This window comes from Rhinoderma darwinii, chromosome 1 (assembly GCF_050947455.1).
Source record: "Rhinoderma darwinii isolate aRhiDar2 chromosome 1, aRhiDar2.hap1, whole genome shotgun sequence".
Classification (NCBI taxonomy): domain Eukaryota; kingdom Metazoa; phylum Chordata; class Amphibia; order Anura; family Rhinodermatidae; genus Rhinoderma; species Rhinoderma darwinii.
In genome coordinates, this window is record NC_134687.1 from 221568672 (window position 1) to 221594349 (window position 25678).

A 25678-nucleotide genomic window follows, 5' to 3' on the forward strand; every position below is an offset into this window, starting at 1 on the left:
AAAGCTAAAATCCTGATTTGAAAAATTCTTTATTCTGAGACTAGACTAACAATGGAAGAGACACCCGAAAATAATTGTATAATCGGATAATAGTAAAATATAGACACCCATTGTTACAAAGTTCGATATCATCACTGTTTTGGGAGGAATTATCCACCTGTTAAATCTTGTTTTTAGGCAAAGCTTGTTTTTGTGGTAATAACACACATTAAATTGTACATTAAATTATTAAATACCTGAAGGTTTCTGTACTCCAAATTTCAACTCTGGTGCACATAACTAGAATGCCTTCCTGTGTAAAATGAAATACCTATTTCCTTAAAATACATTATTCATAATGGTCAAGTAAATGCATTACATTTACACAATACAGCTCAGTGGTACTGTATGATATTTGGTAATGTAAAGCAGACATTGGTGGATGTCCAGAATAATACTATTATTATAATCTCTGTCCTATGAATTATGGATAAAAAAGAAACAATTAGTAATGTAAAAAGCCATATGCTTTTTCTTCCTGAAATATTTGTACGTTAGACAATATCATATGCAAGTGTATATGCAATCTAGTAAATCTTACATCCTCTGGCTTACGGCAAATTTTATTTCCAAGCACAGAGACACTATTCTACAGCCTTGATTTCCCTCTTGTATTTTTATTCATAGTTAAAACATTAGACGAACTAATGAGCTGCATTTTTATACACACTTTAGGTATATATTTCAGTCCAGATGCTGACAGTTTGCAGAATTACAAGGACTACATAGAAAATCTGCCCTTGACTGATGATCCGGAAATATTTGGAATGCATGAAAATGCCAATTTAGCTTTCCAGGTTTGTGTGCTGATGGGTAAATGCTCTAATTTAATTGTGTGAAGCATAGATCCCACTACCGCTCAATGGAAAAGAATGATTTCATCATAATAGTCGGTTAAACACAGATAATAGGCAGTAGCTGCCATTGTATGTCAATCTTCCAGTAATATTATTTCTCATAGAAAAATGCCACAATAGAAAATCACAACTGTTACCTAGGCTTTAATGCCAACAAAAATAATGATTCATGTAGTTTAGCTATGAACTTGGTTTTTCATTATTACAATTACCTAGTTACACAAAACATGGATTTGGTGATTTAAAGTGTATGGTTACTTTGAATAACATGTTACAGATTACATATAGAATGACTCCAAATTATAAGCTCAATATCTTGGTAAATACTTTGCATTACTTATCTGGTAATGATCCCAATTTACAAACTGTAATATAGTCCAGAGCTGCATTCAAATTTCTACTGGTTGTTGCTGGGGACACTCAACAGGCCTGACAAAAGCCAAATTCCTATATATTACTGTACAATGTTTGTGTAAAGATGACACGCATGGCCGGCCTTGGATACGTTCGACCAGTGTGCAGGGCACAGGGCGCCAGCCGCCACACTGCAAGAGGGGCGCCAGCAGGTGTGTGTATCCGATGCAAAAGTTCTTATTGGGCCCCCCCCCGCCGCACACTTCTCATGGCCGACGGTCCGCAGCTTTCAGCTGCATCGCTGGGTCTCCTAAGTGACCCAACAATGCAGCACTAGCAGCCAGGGGCATCACTAAGGCTGGGTTCACACACACTATTTACAGACGTAATTCGGGCGTTTTAACCTCGAATTACGTCCGAAAATGCAGCTCAAAAGCGTCGGCAAACATCTGCCCATTCATTAGAATGGGTCTTACGATGTTCAGTGCCGACGGTAATTTTTTTTACGCGCCGCTGTCAAATGGTGGCGCGTAAAAAAGACGCCCGCGTCAAAGAAGTGCCTGTCACTTCTTCAGACGTAAATGGAGCCGTTTTCCATTGACTCCATGGAAAAACAGCTCCACCGTAATTTCAGCTGTAACGGACGCTGCTGTGTGAACATACCCTCAGGGCTTAAAATGTCAGGGGAAATAGCCCCAATATATATGTGTCCGCCCAAAAAAAAATGTGTGTATAGGAGACAGCATAGCATATCTATAGCACTACGACCCTATAAACTATGGATAGGATTAGATACATTGGCTCAGCAGACAGTATCACACATGATGGGATTAGATACAGTGGCCCAGCAGACAGTATCACACATGATAGGATTAGAGATAGGGCCCAGCAGACAGTATCACACATGCTAGGATTAGATACAGTGGCTCAGCAGACAGTATCACACATGATAGGATTAGATACAGTGGCTCAGCAGACAGTATCACACATGCTAGGATTAGATACAGCAGCTCAGCAGACAGTATTACACATTATAGGATTAGATACAGTGGCTCAGCAGACAGTATCACACATGATTGGATTAGATACAGTGGCTCAGCAGACAGTATCACACATGCTAAGATTAGATACAGTGGCTCAGAAGGCAGTATCACACATGATAGGATTAGATACAGTGGCTCAGCAGACAGTATCACACATGATTGGATTAGATATAGGGCCCAGCAGACAGTATCACACATGATCGGATTAGATACAGCAGCTCAGCAGACAGTATTACACATTATAGGATTAGATACAGTGGCTCAGCAGACAGTATCACACATGATTGGATTAGATACAGTGGCTCAGCAGACAGTATCACACATGCTAAGATTAGATACAGTGGCTCAGAAGGCAGTATCACACATGATAGGATTAGATACAGTGGCTCAGCAGACAGTATCACACATGATTGGATTAGATATAGGGCCCAGCAGACAGTATCACACATGATCGGATTAGATACAGGACTCAGCTCGCTGACATTGCGGCTCCAGCGCTGGACCCAGGAAAGGTAAGAATAATAATTTTGCTTCTTTATGTGTTACTGATTATTTTTGTGTTTGTGTTTTTTTACAGGTTCGGTTGTTGGACTTCGGATACAAGGACTTCAATGACGGCGTTTTTTTATTCTCAATAAAATGGTTAATGAGGGTTGTGTTTTTTTATTTCAATAAAATATTTTTTCTATGTGCTTGTATTCTTTTAAACTTTATTTTCACCGCCTTAGTAATGGCCGCTGGCTGATTGACAACCTCCATTACTAAGGCGGGGCTTAATGTTAGCCGGTGCAAAGGCCAACACTAACCCACATTATTACCCCGGTACCCACCGCCACCAGGGGTACTGGGAAGAGCCGGGTACGAACCAGTACCCGACCATCTGTAGTATCGGGCATGTACCGGGGTGGCCGCAGGCTGGTAGTATTAGGCTGGGGAAGGCCAAAAACAGTGGCCCTTCCCACCCTGGTAATGCTGCCTGCTGCTGCTGTGTTGTATCTGGCTGGTTATGAAAATTGGGGGGGGGGGGGGAACCCGACATCTTTCTTTCCAATTATTTTTTTTAAATAACGTGGGGTCCCCCCCATTTTTTATAACCAGCCAGATACAATAAAGCAGCAGCAGCCTAGCATTACCAGGGTGGGAAGGGCCACTGTTTTTGGCCTTTCCCCTCCTGATGATACCAGCCTGCGGCCGCCCCAGTGGCCGACCATCACTACAGAGGGTCAAGTACTGGATCGTACCCGGCTCTTCCCAGCACGCCTGGTGGCGGTGGGTACCGGGGTAATAAAGGGAGTTAGTGTTAGCCTCTGCACGGCTAACACTAAGCCCCGCCTCAGCAGTTGATGCTGTCAATCAGCCGGCAGCCATTACTAAGGCGGTAGTAATATAGTTGAAAAAAAAACAAAGACATAGAATTTTTTTTTTATTGAAATAAAAAAAAAACACACAACCCTCATTAACCATTTTATTGATAATAAAAAAAAAGCCGTCATCGAAGTAGTCCTGGAATCCGACGTAGTCCAACAACCGAACCTGTAAGAAAACACACAAAAAAAACGATTAGTAACACGTGTTAGGCTTAGATACAGGGCCCATGTGTGATACTGTCTGTGGGATCCTGTATCTAAGCCTACCACAAGGCAGGCTTAGATACAGGGTCCAGCAGACAGTAATCTTATACAGTATAAGATTACTGTGTGCTGGGGCCCTGTATCTAAACCTACAGTGTGGTAGGCTTATATACAGGGCCCATCAGACAGGATCACACATGGGCCATGTATCTAAGCCTACCATGTGATTGGCTTAGATACAGGGCCCAGCAGACAGGATCACACAATCTGTGATCCTGTGTCATGGGCCCTCTAAGCCTGCTACATCGTAGGCTTAAAGGGGTTGTGCAGTCCCTAAACATTGATAGCCTATCCTCAGGATAGGCCATCAATAGCTGATGTGTCCGGGTCGTCTCCCGGGACCCGCCAATCAGCTGTTTTGAAGGGGCCGCAGCACTCGTACGAGAGCTGCTTCCCCTACATTTCACTACTCGCTTACACTGTGAATCACCGACACCGATTCGCAGTGTGACCGGAATGAAGGGGAAGCAGCTCTCGTACGAGTGCTGCGGCCCCTTATAAACAGCTGATTGGCGGGTCCCGGGAGTCGGACCCCGCCAGTCAGCTTTAGCAGTCAGGGCAACTAATCTTAACTTCCTCTTCAGCCGCAGCGGAAGTTCTGTCCTCTCGATGTTGTGCGCGGCGCATAGCGCTGTGACGTCATGCGCTGCGCACAGTGCTTGACGTCAGGACCTCCGCTGCGATCCGGAACCAGGAAGGTAAGTACAGTCTGTTACTATAGTAACAGGGGCCCGCGGCCCGAGTTACTATAGTCACTTTTTATTGATGTGGTGCGGGGGGCTGTGGGCCCCCCTGGCTTCGGGGCCCGGCCCGGACCGCTGCGACCCCTATAGCTACGCCAGTGGCCCTAGCGCTTCTTAACTTAGCGGCCGTCGCTACCGCTGTAGCAGCCATAGCAGCCAGCTGCTAGCGGTGACACCGGGCATGAAGGCATGAAGGTGGTGGCGCCGCTAGCAGCCGCTGCGGCTGCTATAGTGGTAGCGACGGCACTATAGCAGAGCAGGGAGGTATCTCCCTGCTCTGCTATCTACTAGCGCCACTGTAGCTCCCTGAAGGAGCGGAATCCCCATGTGGCCGGGGATTCCGATCCTGGAGCGCTGCTTGATGTCTCTGTCCATATATGGACAGTGACATCAGGGGAAACTACTGAAGCGGAATCCCCGGTCACAGCGTTGCAGACGCTATGACCGGGGATTCCACTCCAGGAGAAGCCAATGACGTCATGGACACAGACGACAGGAGCTTCTCCTGGAGTGGAAGCGACGATCACAGCGTCAGCAACGCTGTGGATGGGGATTCCGCTTCAGGAGTTCCCCCTGATGTCACTGTCCATATATGGACAGAGACATCAAGCAGCACTCCAGGAGCGGAATCCCCGGCCACATGGGGATTCCGCTCCTTCTGGGAGCTACAGTGGCGCTATCTATACTGGAAGGGGTTGGGGGGGGGGGGGTTCTATCTACAAGGGGCCTGTGGGCTGTGTGGCACTACCTACAATAAAGGACAACTGTGCAGGAGCACAGAAAATTCCCAGCTTTCCCGGCTATCAAATAAATGTGTGGAAATAAACTAAGATATAACTTTTATTTAATCTAGCTAAAAGGATTAATCCTTTAGCTAGACTAAAAGACTAAATAAAAGTTATATCTTAGTTTATTTCCACACATTTATTTGCTAGCTGGGAAAGCTGGGTATTTTGTGTGCTCCTGCACAGTTGTCCTTTTTTGAATGTCTATTGCCCGCCGACTATCATCCTTGCACTACAAGGGGGCTGTGGGCAGTGTGGCACTACCAACCAGGGGGCTGTGGGCTGTGTGGCACTACCAACAAGGGGGCTGTGGGCTGTGTGGCACTACCAACCCAGGGGGCTGTGGGCTGTGTTGCACTACCAACCTGTGGGCTGTGTGGCACTACCAACCAGGGGGCTGTGGGCTGTGTGGCACTACCAACCAGGGGGCTGTGGGCAATGTGGCACTACCTACCAGGGGGCTGCGGGCTGTGTGGCACTACCAACAAGGGGGCTGCGGGCTGTGCGGCACTAACAACCAGGGGGCTGTGTCTCACTACCAACCAGGGGGCTGTGGGCTGTGTGGCACTAGCAACCAGGGGGCTGTTGGGCACTACCAACAAGGGGGCTGTGGGGCACTACCAACCAGGGGGCTGTGTGGCACTCCCTACCAGGGGGTTGTGGGCTGTGTGGCACTCCCTACCAGGGGTCTTTGCGGCACTCCCTACCAGGGGTTTGTGCGGCACTACCTACCAGGGGGCTTTGCGGCACTCCATAGCAGGGGGCTGTGCGGCACTTCCTACCAGGGGGCTGTGTGGCACTCCCTACAGGGGGCTGTGTGGCACTCCCTACAGGGGGCTGTGTGGCGCAACCTACAAGGGAGCTGTGTGGTGCTAGCTACAAGGGGCTGTGTGGTGTTATCCACAAGGGGTGTAATGACGGGGTAGGGAGACAGACAGGTGAGCCCTAATCTACCCGCCACTCAGTCCCTGCCTACATGCACGGCCCATCCTAGGCGACGGCATACAACTGGCGACGGTCCCTACGCTCAATATGTGCACGACAGACAAACAGACAAGGGTACACAGAAGCTAAGGGAAATGGGGCAGTTGCCCATGGCAACACCGTGAGCAACAAGAGTAGTGAACGAGCCGAGTCAAACCAGGAGTGTACGAGGTACCAAACGCAGAGCAGGAGCGTAGTCAGTAAACCAAGGTCAAAATGAAGCAAGGTCAATAATGATAGCAGGAGCAGCAGAGCCAGGAAACAGGAAAGAATCACAGGCAGAGACAAGCAGGAAATGAAGGTATAAATAGACCGAGGGCGGGAGCTAGAACCGTCTGGCCAGGCTGTGATAGGTTCTCCCACTCCTGAGCCTACCAGCCTGAGTGGTAGCAGATCGAGTCACTCTATTAGATTTAGGAGCAGGTGCAGACTGATTAACCCCGGGCGTCGACACAGAAGCTGTGTCTGGCAGATCCTTTACAAGGGAGCTGTGTGGCGCTACCCACAGGGGGATGTGTGGCACTACCTACAAGGGGAATCTGTGAGTGGGGGGCTGATGGTCATTTTACTGTGAGTCGTGGGCTGATGGTCATTTTACTGTGAGTGGCGGGCTGATGGTCATTTTACTGTGAGTGGGGGGCTGATGGTCTTCAAGTGGTTTCCGCCACTGACCTCCAATTGAAATTAATAGGAGGCAGAAAATACCTGCGGCGCTCGTTTCTAGCTTTTTTTCTTGCGTCTTTTGCATTCGCTTCAACAGCTTAAGAAAAAACACTAAAAAGGTCACACAACGCTGGAATTTTGAGGCAGATTTTTTTTGCCTTACAAAAAACGTGTGTGAACATACCCTACGAGTGTAGTGCTTGTTCTTAGCTGTTTTCTGCCTTTCTCGAAACAATTTTTGGTAGGGGGGCCCTGAGCAAATTAAATTTTTCCAGTGCTGCCTCGAGTCTGAAAAGGTTGGGAAGCTCTGTACTAGGCTACAGGATCCCGTCATGGAGCAGCTCAGTTCGTCATGGGAACGGGGCCTAGGTGAGTACAATTTTTTTTTTTTTTTTTTTGGGGGGCACTGTCTACAAGGGGGAGGTGGGGGACTGTATGGCACTGTCTAAAAGGGGGAGGTGGGGGACTGTATGGCACTATCTACAAGGGGTAGGAGGGGGGCTGTATGGCACAATCTACAAAAAGGAGGTAGGTGATTATGGCACTGTCTACAGGGAGGCTAAATGGCAAAATCTACAGGGGGGCACTATAATGTGTGGGGGCCACTAAGCAGACATTATACTGTGTAGGGGTACTACAGGTGGCATAATACTGTGGGCACAATTAGAGGACAAAATACTGTGTCCTTGAAGGGGTTGTAATATATTATTAAATATTATTATTATACTGGGGGCACTAAAGAGGCATTATAATTTTTTTATGGGCCATTTTTTTTTAATGATGGGGTGGGGCGCCGAAAGATCATTTCGCACAGGGCGCCATCTATCCTAGGGCCGGCCCTGATGTCACGTACCAGAATGCAAATAACCGGAACAAGGACATTAAGGGTAACTAACAACGAATTCTGGGAGATTTCAGCTCTGAACCCTGCAGAATTGTGAATGCTACTCTTAACTGTATTACAAACTGTAACCCAGGATGAGTACAAGATATGTCTTTCCATGTATTTACAAAGTTACTCAACTTTTATTCTATATGTAAGCTCCAAAATAGTTTGAACATACGGTTTAACTACATGTATTAATGGTGGTCATTTATATGCTGATGAAATATTTAGATGGACATGTCTACTTGTGGCACTGAATGAATTCTGCTATTAAAAGTAGAAAAGTGAAATTGATCTCCTGCTCTCACTAGTATATGTTCCTTATATGCATTTTAAAGGATAGTCTACATTATTGTGGCTCCCCAAGAACTGTTAGTATAAGATTTGTATCACTTTTCTTCTTTCCTTCACATTTCCAGTCATGCCTGAGCAATCAGATTGGGAAAGGTCAATATTATCCAGTTCCAGAATAGAGAGGTGACCTTGTTTATCTGAATATATCTTTCTCTCTATAGCGCACAGAAACAAGCACTTTAATTAATACAATATTGGATGTACAGCCAAGGTCAACGTCACGAGGGGCTGGAAAAAGTAATGATGAAATTGTTAGTGAACTGGCTGCCTCAATCCTGTCAAAGTTACCAGGTAATATTTGTATGATCTCTTGAGATACCTAAGAAATGTAGTTATAGTAATATTACTATGGTTTGGCACCAACGGGATCTGATAGGTGCAAGGTAATAAGATGTTCTGGGTTTTTTATTAGTCATAAAAAAGTATATAAAACGAAAATGTAAGGGTAGACAACCATCCGGGTGGGAGCCCAAAACTGGCTGACCTTTCAGATGCCAGATCATAAGAATTTGACTGTGTTTGGTAGCGTGTATATGTATATATATATATATATATATATATATATATATATATGTGTGTATGTGTATATATATATGTATATATATATATATATATATATATATAAATATGTATATATATATATATATATAGAGGGAGAGAGAGAGGTGCATAAGTAGGTATACAGTTTAAATAATAGGTAAATATATTAATAAGTATACAGTTTAAATAGGATTTTATAGAATAACTGACAATTGTTTGGGGTCACCCAGACAATTTTGTGTTTTCCATGAAAACTCACACTTCTATTTATCAAATGAGTTGCAAAATGATTAGAAAATATAGTCAATACATTGACAAGGTTAGAAATAATGATTTTTATTTCAAATAATAATTTTCTCCTTCAAACTTTGCTTTCGTCAAAGAATGCTTCATTTGCAGCAATTACAGCATTGCAGACCTTTGGCATTCCAGCTGTTAATTTGCTGAGGTAATCAGGAGAAATTTCACCCCATGCTTCCAGAAGCCCCTCCCACAAGTTGAATTGGCTTGATGAGCACTTCTTGCGTACCATACCGTCAAGCTGCTCCCACAACAGCTCTATGGGGTTGAGATCTGGTGACTGCGCTGGCCACTCCATTACAGATAGAATACCAGCTGCCTGCTTCTTGCCTAAATTGTTCTTGCATAAGTTGGAGGTGTGCTTTGGGTCATTGTCCTGTTGTAGGATGAAATTGGCTCCAATCAAGCGCTGTCCACATGGTATGGCATGGCATTGCAAAATGGAGGAGTGATAGCCTTCCTTATTCAAAATCCCTTTTACCTTGTACAAATCTCCCACTTTACCAGCACCAAAGCAACCCCAGACCATCACATTACCTCCACCATGCTTGATAGATGGCTTCAGGCACTCTTCCAGCATCTTTTCAGTTGTTCTGCGTCTCACAAATGTTCTTCTGTGTGATCCAAACACCTCAAACTTCGATTCGTCTGTCCATAACACTTTTTTCCAATCTTCCTCTGTCCAATGTCTGTGTGCTTTTGCCCATATTAATCTTTTCCTTTTATTAGCCAGTCTCAGATATGGCTTTTTCTTTGCTACTCTGCCTTGAAGGCCAGCATCCCGGAGTCGCCTCTTCACTGTAGATGTTGACACTGGCGTTTTGTGGGTACTATTTAATGAAGCTGCCAGTTGAGGACCTGTGAGGCATCTATTTCTCAAACTAGAGACTCTAATGTACTTGTCTTGTTGCTCAGTTGTGCAGCAGGTTCTCCCACTTCTCTTTCTACTCTGGTTAGAGCCTATTTGTGCTGTCCTCTGAAGGGAGTAGTACACACCGTTGTAGGAAATCTCCAGTTTCTTGGCAATTTCTCGCATCGAATAGCCTTCATTTCTAAGAACAAGAATAGACTGTCGAGTTTCACATGAAAGCTCTCTTTTTCTAGCCTTTTTGAGAGTTTAATCGAACCCACAAATGTAATGCTCCAGATTCTCAACTAGCTCAAAGGAAGGTCAGTTTTATAGCTCCTCTAAACAGCAAAACTGTTTAAAGCGGTGCTAACATAATTGCACAAGGGTTTTCAAGTGTTTTCTAATCATCCATTAGCCTTCTAACACAGTTAGCAAACACAATGTACCATTAGAACACTGGAGTGATGGTTGCTGGAAATGGGCCTCTATACACCTATGTAGATATTGCATTAAAAACCAAACGTTTGCAGCTAGAATAGTCATTTAGCACATTAACAATGTATAGAGTGTATTTCTGATTAATTTAATGTTATCTTCATTGAAAAAAAACTGTGCTTTTCTTGCAAAAATAAGGAAATTTCTAAGTGACCCTAAACTTTTGAAAGGTAGTGTATATAGTCACATTATTATGACCACCAACTACTTTTGACGTCGGCAGCGCACAGCCCATGAAGGCAGTGACGTGTCGTGGGCTGGCTTGCTGGGTATATAAGGTGTGCGATAGGCTGTCTGAACACATATCACTCATTGTTGCCATGGGTAAAAGGGGCAATTTATGAGCGTTGCAAAAAGGCATGATTATTGGCTTTTGGGCCAAGGGTGGCAGTATTTCTCAAACAGCGCACTTTGTGAAATGTTCCGGTGCTGCTGTGTTGAAAGTGTATCGTGAGTGGACAAATGGCACCATTGGGAATAACCAACGTGGAAACTGCGAAGCACGACGTGCCATTGGTGTGGGAGATGAATGTCGGCTATGAAGGTGCGCGAGGGCCGAACAACACGCTACAGTGGAGCAGCTCACCATGAAAATCAACCAGGGCGCTACCAGACGTGTGTCTAAAACAACCGTTCTGCAAACCCTACTGCATATGGGGCTCTGAAGCAGGCGCATTGTCACTGCTCCTATGCTAACAAAGGTGCATCAGAAAAAAATGCTTCACTTTGCATGGCAGTATCGGAATTGGACCACCGATGATTGGCAAAGGGTTACCTTCTCGGAAGAGTCACGTTTTCTGCTTCATCGAACGGATGGATGTTGGCGTGTCAGGTGAGAAATATCAGAGAACAAACACAATGCAACTTTGCTGGAAGAACACAAGCTGGTGGTGTCAGCGTTATGGTCTGGGGAATATTTTCATGGCATTCTCTGAGCCCACTCATCCACGTGGAAGGCACTCTGTACCGATTTGGGTATGAATCCATCGTTGCAGATCACGTCCACCCATACATGCTGTTTGTCTTCCCTGGGGCAGATGGAATCTTCCAGCAAGACAATGCGACATTTCACATGGGTTGAAATGTCTGACAGTAGTTGGAAGAGCACAACCAAGACTTCCAAGTACTTCCCTGGCCCCCTAATTTGCCAGACTTGAACCTAATTGAGCATCTGTGGGACCACCTCGATCGTCTTGTTCACTCTTCGGATCCTCCCCCACGCACCCTCCAGCAAATGTGGGATGCCCTGCAGTCAGCATGGCTCCAGATACCTGAGACAACCTACCATCACCTTATTGAGTACCTCCCAGCCGGTCTAGCTGCTTTCCGCGCACATGGTGATTTCTCAGGATATTAGCTGGTGGTCATAATAATGTCACTTGACTGTGTATATATAAATAGTGAAACCTTAAAAACAGTGTACAGTAATAAACATGTAAAGTCAGAATCTTGTTTTTATTATATATTTTTTATAAGGCAGTTTACATACAGCATACTGTATTTTATTGTGAAATTTAAAAAAAAATTCCTGCATCTGGGAAGTTTTATTCTGTCATGTACCTAGGCTCAGTGGCGGATTAAGTAGAGGCTGGGCTGTTACCCATAGTTGGGCCCCCCTTCTCCACCGCCGCCCTGTAACTATTGTTAACACTTCCTTTTTGTCCAGACATTAACAAATGGGTGTTACTACTCCCCTTGTCAAAAGGCAGTGTCCCTACATACTGACAGTCTCCAACCATCGCTGACAGTATCGCGCCGTGTAGGGACACATTCTCCTGTCAAGGGGAATAGTAACACTTATTTGTCTATCAGTCCTGGACTGCACAAAGACTTTGTGAAATACAAGGATTTCCTATAATAAACATGTCAGTAGAGATGACAGATTGTCTATAAATCTAGTGACTCACAGGTGATGAGGTAGTTTTTTTCCTCTTCTCCATCCAGTCCAGACTTCATGACAACTTTTCCCGGCCATGACCCATTTCTGCAGAATTTGCCACTCAGATGTCTTTGGCTCCTCACTTTTCCAACATTTCCACACCTATAAACAAAGATAATATTATCATGGTGCCACACACTGTGCCCCTAAATATAATAGCACCAAACACTGCGCCCCTGAATAAAATAGTACAAACACTGTGCCCCTAAATATTATAGCACCATAGACTGCGCCTCTGAATATAATTGTGTCAAACACTGTATATAGCACCACACACAGCTCCCTGTAAATACCGCTACACAGTCCTCCCCCTCTGTAAATAGCGTCACATAGCCCTCCCCCTCTTGTATATAGTGCTACACAGTCCTCCCCCTCTGTAAATAGCGTCACATAGCCCTCCCCCTCTTGTATATAGTGCTACACAGCAATCCCCCTTAGATATAGTGATACACAGCGCTCCCTTCTATATAGTGCTATACAACAATCCCCCCTTGTATATTGTGCTACACAGCGTCTCCCCCCTTGGACCTGCAGCTCTTGTAATTGCTCAGTATAATGTCCCACGTAGCTGCCCCCATAGTATATTGCCACCCATAGCTGCCCCCACAGTATAATGCCCTTCATAGCTGCGACACAGTATAATGCCCCATAGCTGTGACACAGTATAATGCCTCCATAGCTGCAACACAGTATAATGCCCCCATAGCTGTGACACAGTATAATGCCCCCCATAGCTGCAACACAGTATAATGTCCCCATAGATGTGACACAGTATAATCCCTCCATAGCTGCAACACAGTATAATGTCCCCATAGATGTGACACAGTAAAATGCCCCATAGCTGTGACACAGTATAATGCCTCCATAGATGTGACACAGTATAATGCCCCATAGCTGTGACACAGTATAATGCCTCCATAGATGTGACACAGTAAAATGCCCCATAGAGGTGACACAGTATAATGCCCCCATAGCTGTGACACAGTATAATGCCTCCATAGCTGCTACACAGTATAATGCCCCATAGAGGTGACACAGTATAATGCCCCATAGCTGACACAGTATAATGCCCCATAGAGGTGACACAGTAAAATGCCCCATAGAGGTGACACAGTAAAATGCCCCATAGAGGTGACACAGTATAATGCCCCATAGCTGACACGGTATAATGCCCCATAGCGGTGACACGGTATAATGCCCCATAGCCGAAACAGTATAATGCCCCATAGCTGACACAGTATAATAGCCGACACGGTATAATGCCCCATAGCCGACACGGTATAATGCCCCATAGCCGACACGGTATAATGCCCCATAGCCGACACGGTATAATGCCCCATAGCCGACACGGTATAATGCCCCATAGCCGACACGGTATAATGCCCCATAGCCGACACGGTATAATGCCCCATAGCCGACACGGTATAATGCCCCATAGCCGACACGGTATAATGCCCCATAGCCGACACGGTATAATGCCCCATAGCCGACACAGTATATGTAATGGCAGGAAGGAGGTGAAGGGAAAGTGAGCCCTAATCTACCCACCGCCCTGTCCCTGCCTACTTGCAACGACCCGCCCTAGGCGACGAGGTACAACTGGGCGGCGGTCCCTACGCTGGCTAACTGCACAGGAAGACAAACAGGGAACACGCAAGGGAAGGGGCAGTAGCCACGGAACGCCACGAGGAAACGGGGCGGCGAACGAACAGTCAGGACCAGGACGAAGTGAGTACACCCGAGCGGGCACGGAGACAGAAGCAAGCCAGGGCAAGCAAGCAGGTCAAGCAGAACTGCAGCAAGGCAGAAGCACGGCAGAAGCAGGCTGGAGCAAGCAGCAGTGGGGCCAGGAATCCAAAAGAATTACAAGCACTGAGGGAGAGCACAGGGCAGGTAATAAAGGGCAGGGGGCGGAGCTAACTCCGAGAGACCAGGCCGCGATAGGCTCTCCCACTCCTGAGCCTGCCACCCTGGTTGGTGGGAGATGGTGTCAGTCGAACAGGTCTGGCCTCAGGTGTGGATTGATTAATCCCAAGAGTATAGCTAGATGAAGTACCTGGCAGATCCCTAACAGTACTCCCCCTTTTATGAGGGGCCACCGGACCCTTACTAAGGGGACCCGGTTTAGTGGGGAAGAGGAGGTGGAACCTCCTGATCAATACCCCAGCGTGAACATCACGGGCAGGTACCCAAGTCCTCTCCTCCGGCCCGTATCCTCTCCAATGGACCAGGTACTGGAGGGAGCCCTGGACCATCCTACTGTCCATAATCTTGGCCACCTCGAATTCCACCCCCTCAGGGGTGAGAACGGGAACAGGAGGTATCCTCGAGGGGGACCAGGACGGGGAGCAGCGTTTAAGGAGGGAGGCATGGAAGACGTCATGTATGCGAAAGGATGGGGGGAGCTCCAGACGGAAGGATACAGGGTTGAGGACTTCAATGATCTTATAAGGTCCAATAAATCGGGGAGCAAACTTCCTGGACGGGACCTTAAGGCGCAAGTTCCTGGACGACAACCAGACCAAATCCCCGACGACAAACCGGGGGTTAGCAGAACGTCTACTATCCGCCTGAATCTTTTGTGCGCTCTGGGACGCCTCTGGTTCTTCTGAACCTGGGCCCAGACAGTGCACAGTTCCCGATGAACCTCCTCTACCTCAGGATTATTGGAACAACCAGGGGAGACGGAGGAGAACCTTGGGTTAAACCCGAAATTACAGAAAAACGGGGAGACCCCTGACGAGTTACTGACCCGGTTATTCAGGGAAAATTCAGCAAGGGGAAGGAATGAGACCCAATCGAATTGACAGTCAGAGATGAAACACCTTAAATATTGTTCCAGGGATTGGTTGGTCCTTTCCGTTTGGCCATTAGTTTCGGGATGGAAGGCGGAGGAGAAGGACAGATCAATCTCCAACTTTTTACAAAAAGCTCTCCAAAATAAGGAAACAAATTGTACCCCTCTGTCAGAAACGATATTGACTGGGGCCCCATGGAGACGCAGGATGTGTTTCACAAACAAAGAAGCTAACGTCTTGGCGTTAGGTAGCTTCTTAAGGGGCACAAAGTGGCACATCTTGCTGAAGCGGTCGACTACCACCCACACCACCGACTTGCCCTGAGATGGAGGCAAATCGGTGATAAAATCCATGGAGATATGGGTCCAAGGTCTCTGGGGAATGGGCAAGGAACGTAGTAGGCCCGCAGGTCGGGACCTAGGGGTTTTGGACCTAGCGCAAACCTCACAAGCGGCGACGTAAGCCCTAACATCTTTAGGCAACCCAGGCCACCAATAGTTTCTGGTAATGAGGTGTTTGGTGCCCAAGATGCCAGGATGACCAGATAGAGCGGAGTCATGGTTTTCCCTGAGTACCCTCAGCCGGTATTGCAGGGGAACAAACAGTTTGTCCCCAGGGACGTTCCCGGGAGCTGCACCCTGATCAGCCGCGATATCAGAAGCTAAATCAGAATCCGTGGCAGAGACGATTATACCAGGGGGTAAAATACAAGCGGGATCCTTCTCGGAAGGAGGATTGGCCATGAAACTACGTGACAGAGCGTCAGCCTTAATATTCTTGGACCCAGCCCTATAGGTAACCAAGAAATTAAATCTGGTAAAGAATAGTGCCCACCGAGCTTGTCTAGGATTAAGCCTCCGGGCCGATTCTAGGAAAACCAGATTCTTGTGATCCGTAAGGACCGTTACCTGGTGTCTGGCCCCCTCCAGGAAGTGCCGCCACTCCTCAAAAGCCCATTTAATGGCTAGAAGTTCGCGGTTGCCAATATCATAGTTACTCTCCGTGGGCGAAAACTTCCTAGAGAAGTAAGCACAGGGGCGGAGATGGGTGAGGGAGCTGGTACCCTGGGACAAGACGGCCCCCACTCCCACCTCGGAAGCGTCAACCTCCACAATAAATGGCTCCTCTTGGTTGGGCTGAATCAGCACGGGGGCCGAGATAAAGCACTTCTTGAGAGTCTCAAAGGCCTGGACGGCCTCAGGGGGCCAATGGAGTACATCGGCACCCTTGCGGGTAAGGTCCGTAACAGGCTTAGCGACGACCGAGAAGTTGGCAATAAATCTCCTGTAATAGTTGGCGAACCCTAAAAAACACTGTAACGCCTTAAGGGAGGCAGGTTGGACCCATTCCGCCACAGCTTGAACCTTGGCAGGGTCCATGCGGAATTCATGAGGAGTGAGGATTTGCCCTAAAAATGGTATCTCCTGTACCCCAAAGACACATTTTTCAGTCTTAGCAAACAGATTATTCTCCCGAAGGACCTGGAGCACCTTCCTGACATGCTCCACGTGGGAGGACCAGTCCTTGGAAAACACCAGTATGTCATCAAGGTACACAACAAGAAAATTACCCAGGTACTCTCTCAGGATTTCATTAATAAAATTCTGGAAGACAGCAGGGGCATTACACAACCCAAAGGGCATGACCAGGTATTCGAAATGACCCTCGGGTGTGTTGAACGCAGTTTTCCACTCATCCCCCTCTTTGATGCGGATAAGGTTATATGCCCCCCGTAGATCGAACTTAGAAAACCATTGGGCTCCCTGAACCTGATTAAAAAGATCCGGAATCAAAGGAAGTGGGTACTGGTTCCTTACGGTGACCTTATTCAGGTTACGATAATCAATGCACGGCCTAAGACCACCATCCTTCTTCCCCACGAAGAAGAAGCCAGCACCTACACGAGAAGTCGAGGGGCGAATGAAACCCTTGGCCAGGCATTCTTGGATATACACCCTCATCGCTTCACGTTCAGGACATGAAAGATTAAATATCCTACCCTTAGGAAGCTTGGCACCAGGCACCAAATCGATAGCGCAATCGTAATCTCTATGGGGGGGCAACACCTCGGAGGCCTCCTTAGAAAACACATCGGCGAAGTCCTGAACAAACTCAGGAAGCGTGTTTACCTCCTCCCGGGGAGAAATAGAGTTAACAGAAAGACATGACATAAGACATTCATTACCCCATTTGGTGAGATCCCCAGTATTCCAATCAAATGTGGGATTATGCAACTGCAACCAGGGAAGGCCTAAAACCAGATCAGACGATAATCCCTGCATCACCAGTACAGAGCACTGCTCCAAATGCATGGAGCCAACCAGGAGTTCAAAAACAGGAGTATGCTGAGTAAAATAACCATTAGCAAGGGGAGTTGAGTCGATACCTACTACAGGGATAGGATAAGGTAAATCAATACAAGGCATCTTTAGAGACATAGCAAATTCCACAGACATGATATTAGCAGATGAGCCAGAATCCACGAAAGCACTGCCCGTGGCAGACCGGCCAGCAAACGAGACCTGAAAGGGAAGCAAAATTTTATTGCGTTTCACATTAACGGGAAATACCTGTGCGCCCAAGTGACCTCCCCGATGATCACTTAGGCGCGGAAGTTTTCCGGCTTCTTATTCTTGCGCCTGGGACAGGTGTTCAGTAGATGCTTGTCGTCCCCACAGTAGAAGCAGAGACCATTCATTCTGCGAAACTCCCTACGTTGTCGAGGGGACATGGAGGCCCCGAGTTGCATAGGTACCTCCGAGTCCTCCGTGGAGGGGCGAGGAGACGGGACCTCGGGGGGGATCGCAGAAAAGTCAGAGGGGAGCACACTGAAGCGTTCTAGCTGACGTTCCCTGAGACGTCGGTCAAGTCGTACTGCTAGGGCCATAACCTGGTCAAGGGAGTCAGGCGAGGGGTAGCTAACCAGCAGATCCTTCAGGGCGTCAGATAATCCTAACCTAAACTGGCACCTTAGGGCCGGATCGTTCCACTGAGAAGCTACGCACCACTTCCTAAAATCAGAACAGTATTCCTCAACCGGTCTCCTACCCTGACGTAAGGTCACCAGCTGACTCTCGGCTAAAGCAGTCCTGTCAGTCTCGTCGTAAATGAGTCCGAGGGCAGAGAAAAAACGATCAACAGAGGAAAGTTCAGGGGCGTCAGGAGCCAAGGAGAAGGCCCACTCTTGGGGCCCTTCCTGGAGTCGGGATATGATGATACCCACCCGCTGGTTCTCGGAACCTGAGGAGTGGGGCTTTAGGCGGAAATACAGTCTGCAACTCTCCCGGAAGGAGAGAAACGTCTTACGGTCCCCTGAAAACCGGTCAGGTAACTTGAGGTCGGGTTCTAGAGGTGAGGTGAGGGGTACTACTAAAGCAGCGTCACCCTGATTGACCCTTTGGGCCAGGGCCTGGACCTGTAGGGAGAGGCCCTGCATCTGCTGGGTCAGGGTCTCAAGGGGGTCCATGATAGCGTCAGCGTAGGAGAAATGGTAGACTAGGTAAGGGCTTGTAATTATGTAATGGCAGGAAGGAGGTGAAGGGAAAGTGAGCCCTAATCTACCCACCGCCCTGTCCCTGCCTACTTGCAACGACCCGCCCTAGGCGACGAGGTACAACTGGGCGGCGGTCCCTACGCTGGCTAACTGCACAGGAAGACAAACAGGGAACACGCAAGGGAAGGGGCAGTAGCCACGGAACGCCACGAGGAAACGGGGCGGCGAACGAACAGTCAGGACCAGGACGAAGTGAGTACACCCGAGCGGGCACGGAGACAGAAGCAAGCCAGGGCAAGCAAGCAGGTCAAGCAGAACTGCAGCAAGGCAGAAGCACGGCAGAAGCAGGCTGGAGCAAGCAGCAGTGGGGCCAGGAATCCAAAAGAATTACAAGCACTGAGGGAGAGCACAGGGCAGGTAATAAAGGGCAGGGGGCGGAGCTAACTCCGAGAGACCAGGCCGCGATAGGCTCTCCCACTCCTGAGCCTGCCACCCTGGTTGGTGGGAGATGGTGTCAGTCGAACAGGTCTGGCCTCAGGTGTGGATTGATTAATCCCAGGAGTATAGCTAGATGAAGTACCTGGCAGATCCCTAAGGGTATGTTCACACGTAGTCAACCAAAACGACTGAAAATCCAGAGCTGTTTTCAAGGGAAAACAGACCCTGCTTTTCAGACGTTTTTTACCAACTCGCATTTTTACCAACTCATTTTTTTACCAACTCGTTTTTGGAGCTGTTTTCATTGGAGTCTATGAGAAAACAGCTCCAAAAACGTCTGAAAGAAGTGTCCTGCACTTCTTTTGACGAGGCTGTATTTTTACGAGTCGTCGTTTGACAGCTGTCAAACGACGACGCGTAAATAACAGGTCGTCTGCACAGTACGTCGGCAAACCCATTCAAATGAATGGCCAGATGTTTGCCGACGTATTGCAGCCCTATTTTCAGACGTAAAACGAGGCATAATACGCCTCGTATACGTCTGAAATTTGGCCGTGTGAACATACCCTAACAGTATAATGCCCCATAGCTGACACAGTATAATTCCCCCATAGCTGACACAGTATAATTCCCCCATAGCTGACACAGTATAATGCCCCATAGCTGACACAGTATAATGCCCCATAGCCGACACGGTATAATGCCCCATAGCCGTGACACAGTATAATGCCTCCATAGCTGCAACACAGTATAATGCCCCCATAGCTGTGACACAGTATAATGCCCCCATAGCTGCAACACAGTATAATGTCCCCATAGATGTGACACAGTATAATCCCTCCATAGCTGCAACACAGTATAATGTCCCCATAGATGTGACACAGTATAATGCCCCATAGCTGTGACACAGTATAATGCCTCCATAGATGTGACACAGTAAAATGCCCCATAGAGGTGACACAGTATAATGCCCCCATAGCTGTGACACAGTATAATGCCTCCATAGCTGCTACACAGTATAATGCCCCATAGAGGTGACACAGTATAATGCCCCATAGCTGACACAGTATAATGCCCCATAGAGGTGACACAGTAAAATGCCCCATAGAGGTGACACAGTAAAATGCCCCATAGAGGTGACACAGTATAATGCCCCATAGCTGACACGGTATAATGCCCCATAGCGGTGACACGGTATAATGCCCCATAGCCGACACAGTATAATGCCCCATAGCTGACACAGTATAATAGCCGACACGGTATAATGCCCCATAGCCGACACGGTATAATGCCCCATAGCCGACACGGTATAATGCCCCATAGCCGACACGGTATAATGCCCCATAGCCGACACGGTATAATGCCCCATAGCCGACACGGTATAATGCCCCATAGCCGACACGGTATAATGCCCCATAGCCGACACGGTATAATGCCCCATAGCCGACACTGTATAATGCCCCATAGCCGACACAGTATAATGCCCCATAGCTGACACAGTATAATGCCCCATAGCTGACACAGTGTAATGCCCCATAGCCGACACAGCATAATGCCCCATAGCCGACACAGTATAATGCCCCATAGCCGACACAGTATAATGCCCCATAGCTGACACAGTATAATTCCCCCATAGCTGACACAGTATAATTCCCCCATAGCTGACACAGTATAATGCCCCATAGCCGACACAGCATAATACCCCATAGCTGACACAGCATAATGCCCCATAGCTGACACAGTATAATGCCCCATAGCTGACACAGTATAATGCCCCATAGCTGGCACAGTATAATGCCCCATAGCTGACACAGTATAATGCCCCATAACTGACACAGTATAATACCCCCATATGTACGTACCTAATAAAAAAGAAAACATAATTACTTACCTATCCCGGTTCCCACGACGGTGGGGGATGCTTCTCCTCCTCTGCACTGTGCTGTGAGTGATTCTGTGCAGACAGGCACGATGACGTCACTACATCGCGCCTGCCTGCACCGAGCCGTTCACGGCAGAGTGAATGCTGGGGCGAGGCTCCAGCATTCAACCCAACTGAATCTGCGTCCTGCGGATGCAGATTCAGTCGGAAGCGGGCAGCGCGGCAGCGCTGCATAGTTTTTGAAGTTTGTGTGCGGTTCGGGCCGCGATGGGCCCCCTGGCAGCCTCGGGCCCCGATGGGCCCCCTGGCAGCCTCGGGCCCCGGGCGACCGCCCGAACCGCCCATATTATAATCCGCCATTGCCTAGGCTTGTAATTTATATGTAATATGTAAATTTAATATCCACACAGTATATTGCAAGGGTCTATAAGCTCATAACTCATATGCCTTTATTGGCGGCTGCAGTCAGCCAGAATATTATCTTTTATATCTTTGTTGGGGATTTGAAGCTCCGACTGCTGTTATTTGCCACATTATTTATATAATTTTGTATTTACAGTACATATAAAAAGTATTCACCTAACCTTCCCTTTCTCTGATAAAGTCCTACTCGCAGACTGTAAATGCGGCTAAAAGTGCTTATATTAAATACTCAATTTAAGGGGGTGGATAGTTATGTATTAAACTATTTTGCATTTAATAATTTTAATGACCATAAATTACGTTAAAGGGATTTGTTTTTACTTAAAGATTAGAGTTGTTTTTTTTCGGGGTTGATCTAAGTAAAAAAAAAAAATGTAAAAATGTAATTCTAATTCAATATTGAGATAGTGGAATTATATTATGAACCCTGCTGGAGACAGGCCATTCTAAACAGCCGTTCTCCCCTGAAGACGCCACTTAGCGTGACGAAACATGTAGGGAGGCTGAATGAAAAAATAGTTCAATTTTAATCGCATCTGTGTAGACTGCTGTCTTATATAAATATAAGATACATTTAGGTTCTGTAGAGGACACAACCAGTGAGCTTAGCTTGTATTGCTCAAGTCAATATAGGTGGAATGCATCCCATTTCACTAGTTAAAATAGGAGGAATACCTCCAGTACTTCCAAATAGGGGCTTTGGAAGCTCCTTAGTCTGGGATAAATGTGAATTGTTAGTACTTCTTCTATCTGATTCATAAAGTAGGAGGAACGCTTCCTAGATTTGCTATCCAGATAGGAGAAATATCTCAAATATTTGCTTGTAAAATAGGAGGAATGCCTCAAACACTAACCTGAAAAAATAGGAGAAATGCCCCCAACATCTACAGGTGCTTAAATTGGAGCATCCATAAACTCCTTTTACATATCAATAATCAATACCTCTGCTACCTGACCTATAAAAGGAAAATAATGACAAGTATAACAATAGTGGTCCATGGATCAAATATTTGAATATACACTTGTATGTTCTTTTTTCTTTTATGTTTTGACACAGTAATCATTTTTTAAAGCATATCATTAAAATGTATAGTTTTAAATTTCATTACGTATGAAAACTACACAGCTAGTGGGAGTAACTAAAAGGGTTGTGTTCGCACAACCTTTCTGTTCAACACAAATATTAGAGTGCAGTACTTCCCCTGTGTGGTGTGAGATCTATATTGATTGAATAGTTGCTGCTGTAGACCGCCCAATTTCATTCTATAGACAACACTGCAAAATATATTGTCACTGTATACAGTACAGAAAATATGGGTAAATTAATAACAGAATAAAACTTTACTTTTTGAAAGCTGTTGTGGTGAAAAAGTGATAATTGGAAAGTATGTGTTTTCTGTTTGTATCTATTTAAAGCTCTTTAATTATATATATTACATGGCAGATGTTCATCTGTGGCTCAATATCATCTCTCCATAAAGTCACTGTGCGTGTTGAACCATTCAGGCAGAAAATGTGCCACTTTTTCTGCAGTTTCACGGCTTTGAGTTTCTTATCCCCATTAGAAACGTTTCTTTTAAAATGTGAATGTGTATAGTAGGGTTAATACTTTATTTTCAATGATTCATATTCTTGATTAGCATTCAGAAAGTTCTGCCAATTTTCAGTAAATTCCATTAATGTTACCTTAATGAATGAACTTCATATTGCACTATTGGACTGTCTCTATTTAAAGGGGAACTCCTTCTGACTCTCTAATGATTAATCTCTGCAAAGACTAAGATTGTCTGGCAGTTCTCAAATGAGTTTGAGTGGTGGCCTAGGAACAGGTCCTCGAAACCAGAAATTACAATGCCGAATCTACATGCCAATGTAGAGACTAGAATGCTCTCCTTCTTTTTCACAAACGTGCTGGTGATAAATATAGTTTACGCGCTACCTATACTTCCATTCTTCCCTGCTGTGTGGGAGGGGATAGAGCGTGAGACTAAGGCCTTATTCACACGAACGTTTATTACGTCCGTGCTACACACGTGGAAATCACGTGCATCGCACAGACTTATGTAAGTCAATGGGGCCGTTCTGACAGGTCGTGATTTTCACGCAGCGTAAAACTCACGACATGTCCTATACTTGCCCATGTTTCGTGCAGCTCGCGCACGGCACACGGAAGCACTTCCGGGTGACGCGCATGATTTGCACTACAGCTGTTAAAGAAGTGAAGGGAAACATAAAAGCCCCTCCTTCTTTACTGTTTCGTAACCTAAAAAAACACGCAGCCACGCACCATATACAGATGCCACATTGAACTTTTGCGCGCGCAAAACGCACACACTCGTGTGAATAAGGCCTAAGAGTAGTGACATTGGCTCGCATTTACTAAGACTGGTGCATCTTACGTAAGCCTAAGAAGATAGTTGGAGTGATTTGTGCCAAATGTATTAAAAGGTGCACATCTCTTAATACATTTGGTGCATTTTTTACTCTCTGACAGTCAGGAAATAAAATCTACACCTGCTAGGAGTAGGTGCAGATTTGCAACAAAATGTTGCCATTTTTATATTGTTTACTTTAAGGCTGGGTTCCCACGTAGCTTAAACACTGCGGATTCACAGAGTTTTTTGACAAGTTTTTGACAAGTATCTTGAGGCGGTTTCCGTCTCCAAGGCCAAACGGGAAAAAAACGCCTTGACGAGTGTTTTGACGAGTTTTTGTCAAACCACTGTGCAAAAAAAGTCTGGAGCAGTTTTTGCAGGAGGAATTTTCCTCCTGCAAGAAACTCTGTGTGAACACAGCCAGCAAAGTGGATGAGATTTAGAAAATCATAATAATAAATCGACCTGCGGTGCGGAATTTAATTCTGCAGCATATCAATTTATGCTGCGTTTTCATTGATTTTCTCCTGCGGGTTTTCTCCATTGTATTTAATGGGGATGCAAAACCCGTAACAGAAAGCCATGTGTTGCGACTTTTGTGGCATATTCGCAGCGTTTACGCTGCAAAAATCTCAGCGCCAAAAAACAACGACATACTTACCCAGAATGCCCTCCTTCTTCGTGCAGTCCGGCCTCCTGGTATGATATTGTATCCCATGTGACCGCTGCAGCCAATCACAGGCTGCAGCGTTACATGCCCTGAAACGTCATCCAGGGAGGCCGGAGCGGACGTCAGTGGAGGGAGGGGGTAAGTATGTGCGCTTAATTACGCAGCAAAATTTCTGTCCGAAAAATCGCACCACAGTGTGGTGCGATTTTTCGTAAGGAGAGTCCTGGGAATTCCAGGTCGGATACGCTGCGTATCCGCAGCCTATCCGTCCCGTGGGAACCCGCCCTAATAAATACGGCTTTGGAGAGCACGCCCACTTTTCAAATTTGGCAAGTGACGAGAAAAGTTGCACATTTTATTCCAAATTTGTTGCATGTCACTGTTGTCACTTTTTTGGTCGCAGTTTACGCCAAATATTTGAATCTAATTTTTAATAAATCTTGGCCCTTGTCTCGCTTCTGGAGGTTTCTGCATGCAAGGGTGTACATATTTTAGAGGCACCCACTGTGTTTTTTAACCAGGGTTATCTGGAACGTGGCCGGAACAGAGCAGCAAGACTTGCAGTTTTACAGTAGAGATGACAAACTGATTTCCAGCTGAGCAAAGATGCTTAGATGTGTTGACTGTGTTGCTAAGTCTAAATATAGTGCTAGGCAAGAATTATAGAATGCATAACTCACCCCTACACCCAGCTTCTTTGAAGTAAAAATGGGAGTAGGAGTTCCCTGGGAGTAGAAAAATTCTTCAGTAGCCCCTCCATGGTAATAAGGTTTGAATTCAATTTTGCCATGGGGTTAACAGAGGAAGATTCCCAAATCAGGTTGCCTCATCCTTCCACCCAAGAGGGAAGCTCTCTCCACAGAAATCACCACATTAGCAAATAAGGGTAAGTAGCTCAAGAACCACAAGTTTTTGAAAGTGAACAAATAGCAAATTGTACAATTACAAGGATAGTCTACTGCAGGGGTGGGGAACCTCTTTTCTGCCAAGAGCCATTTGGATATTTATAACATCATTCGCGGGCCATACAAAATGATCAACTTAAAAATGAGCCTGCTATAAATGGTCAAACATCTAATTAACTCACCCCTAATGTTATGGCTGGAACGGATTCTCTTTGGTGAGGCATGTGATGT

General features: G+C 46.3%; 1 protein-coding gene across 1 annotated transcript in view; it reads left to right on the forward strand.

Moving 5' to 3' along the window:
• DNAH6 (dynein axonemal heavy chain 6) overlaps nucleotides 1–25678 on the forward strand; it is a 371264-nt gene that overhangs the window by 327917 nt on the left and 17669 nt on the right. Inside the window, exons 70-71 of the mRNA XM_075861785.1 lie at nucleotides 715–836; nucleotides 8501–8630. Of these exons, the coding sequence (XP_075717900.1) occupies nucleotides 715–836; nucleotides 8501–8630 (252 nt within the window). The remainder of the gene's footprint in view (nucleotides 1–714; nucleotides 837–8500; nucleotides 8631–25678) is intronic.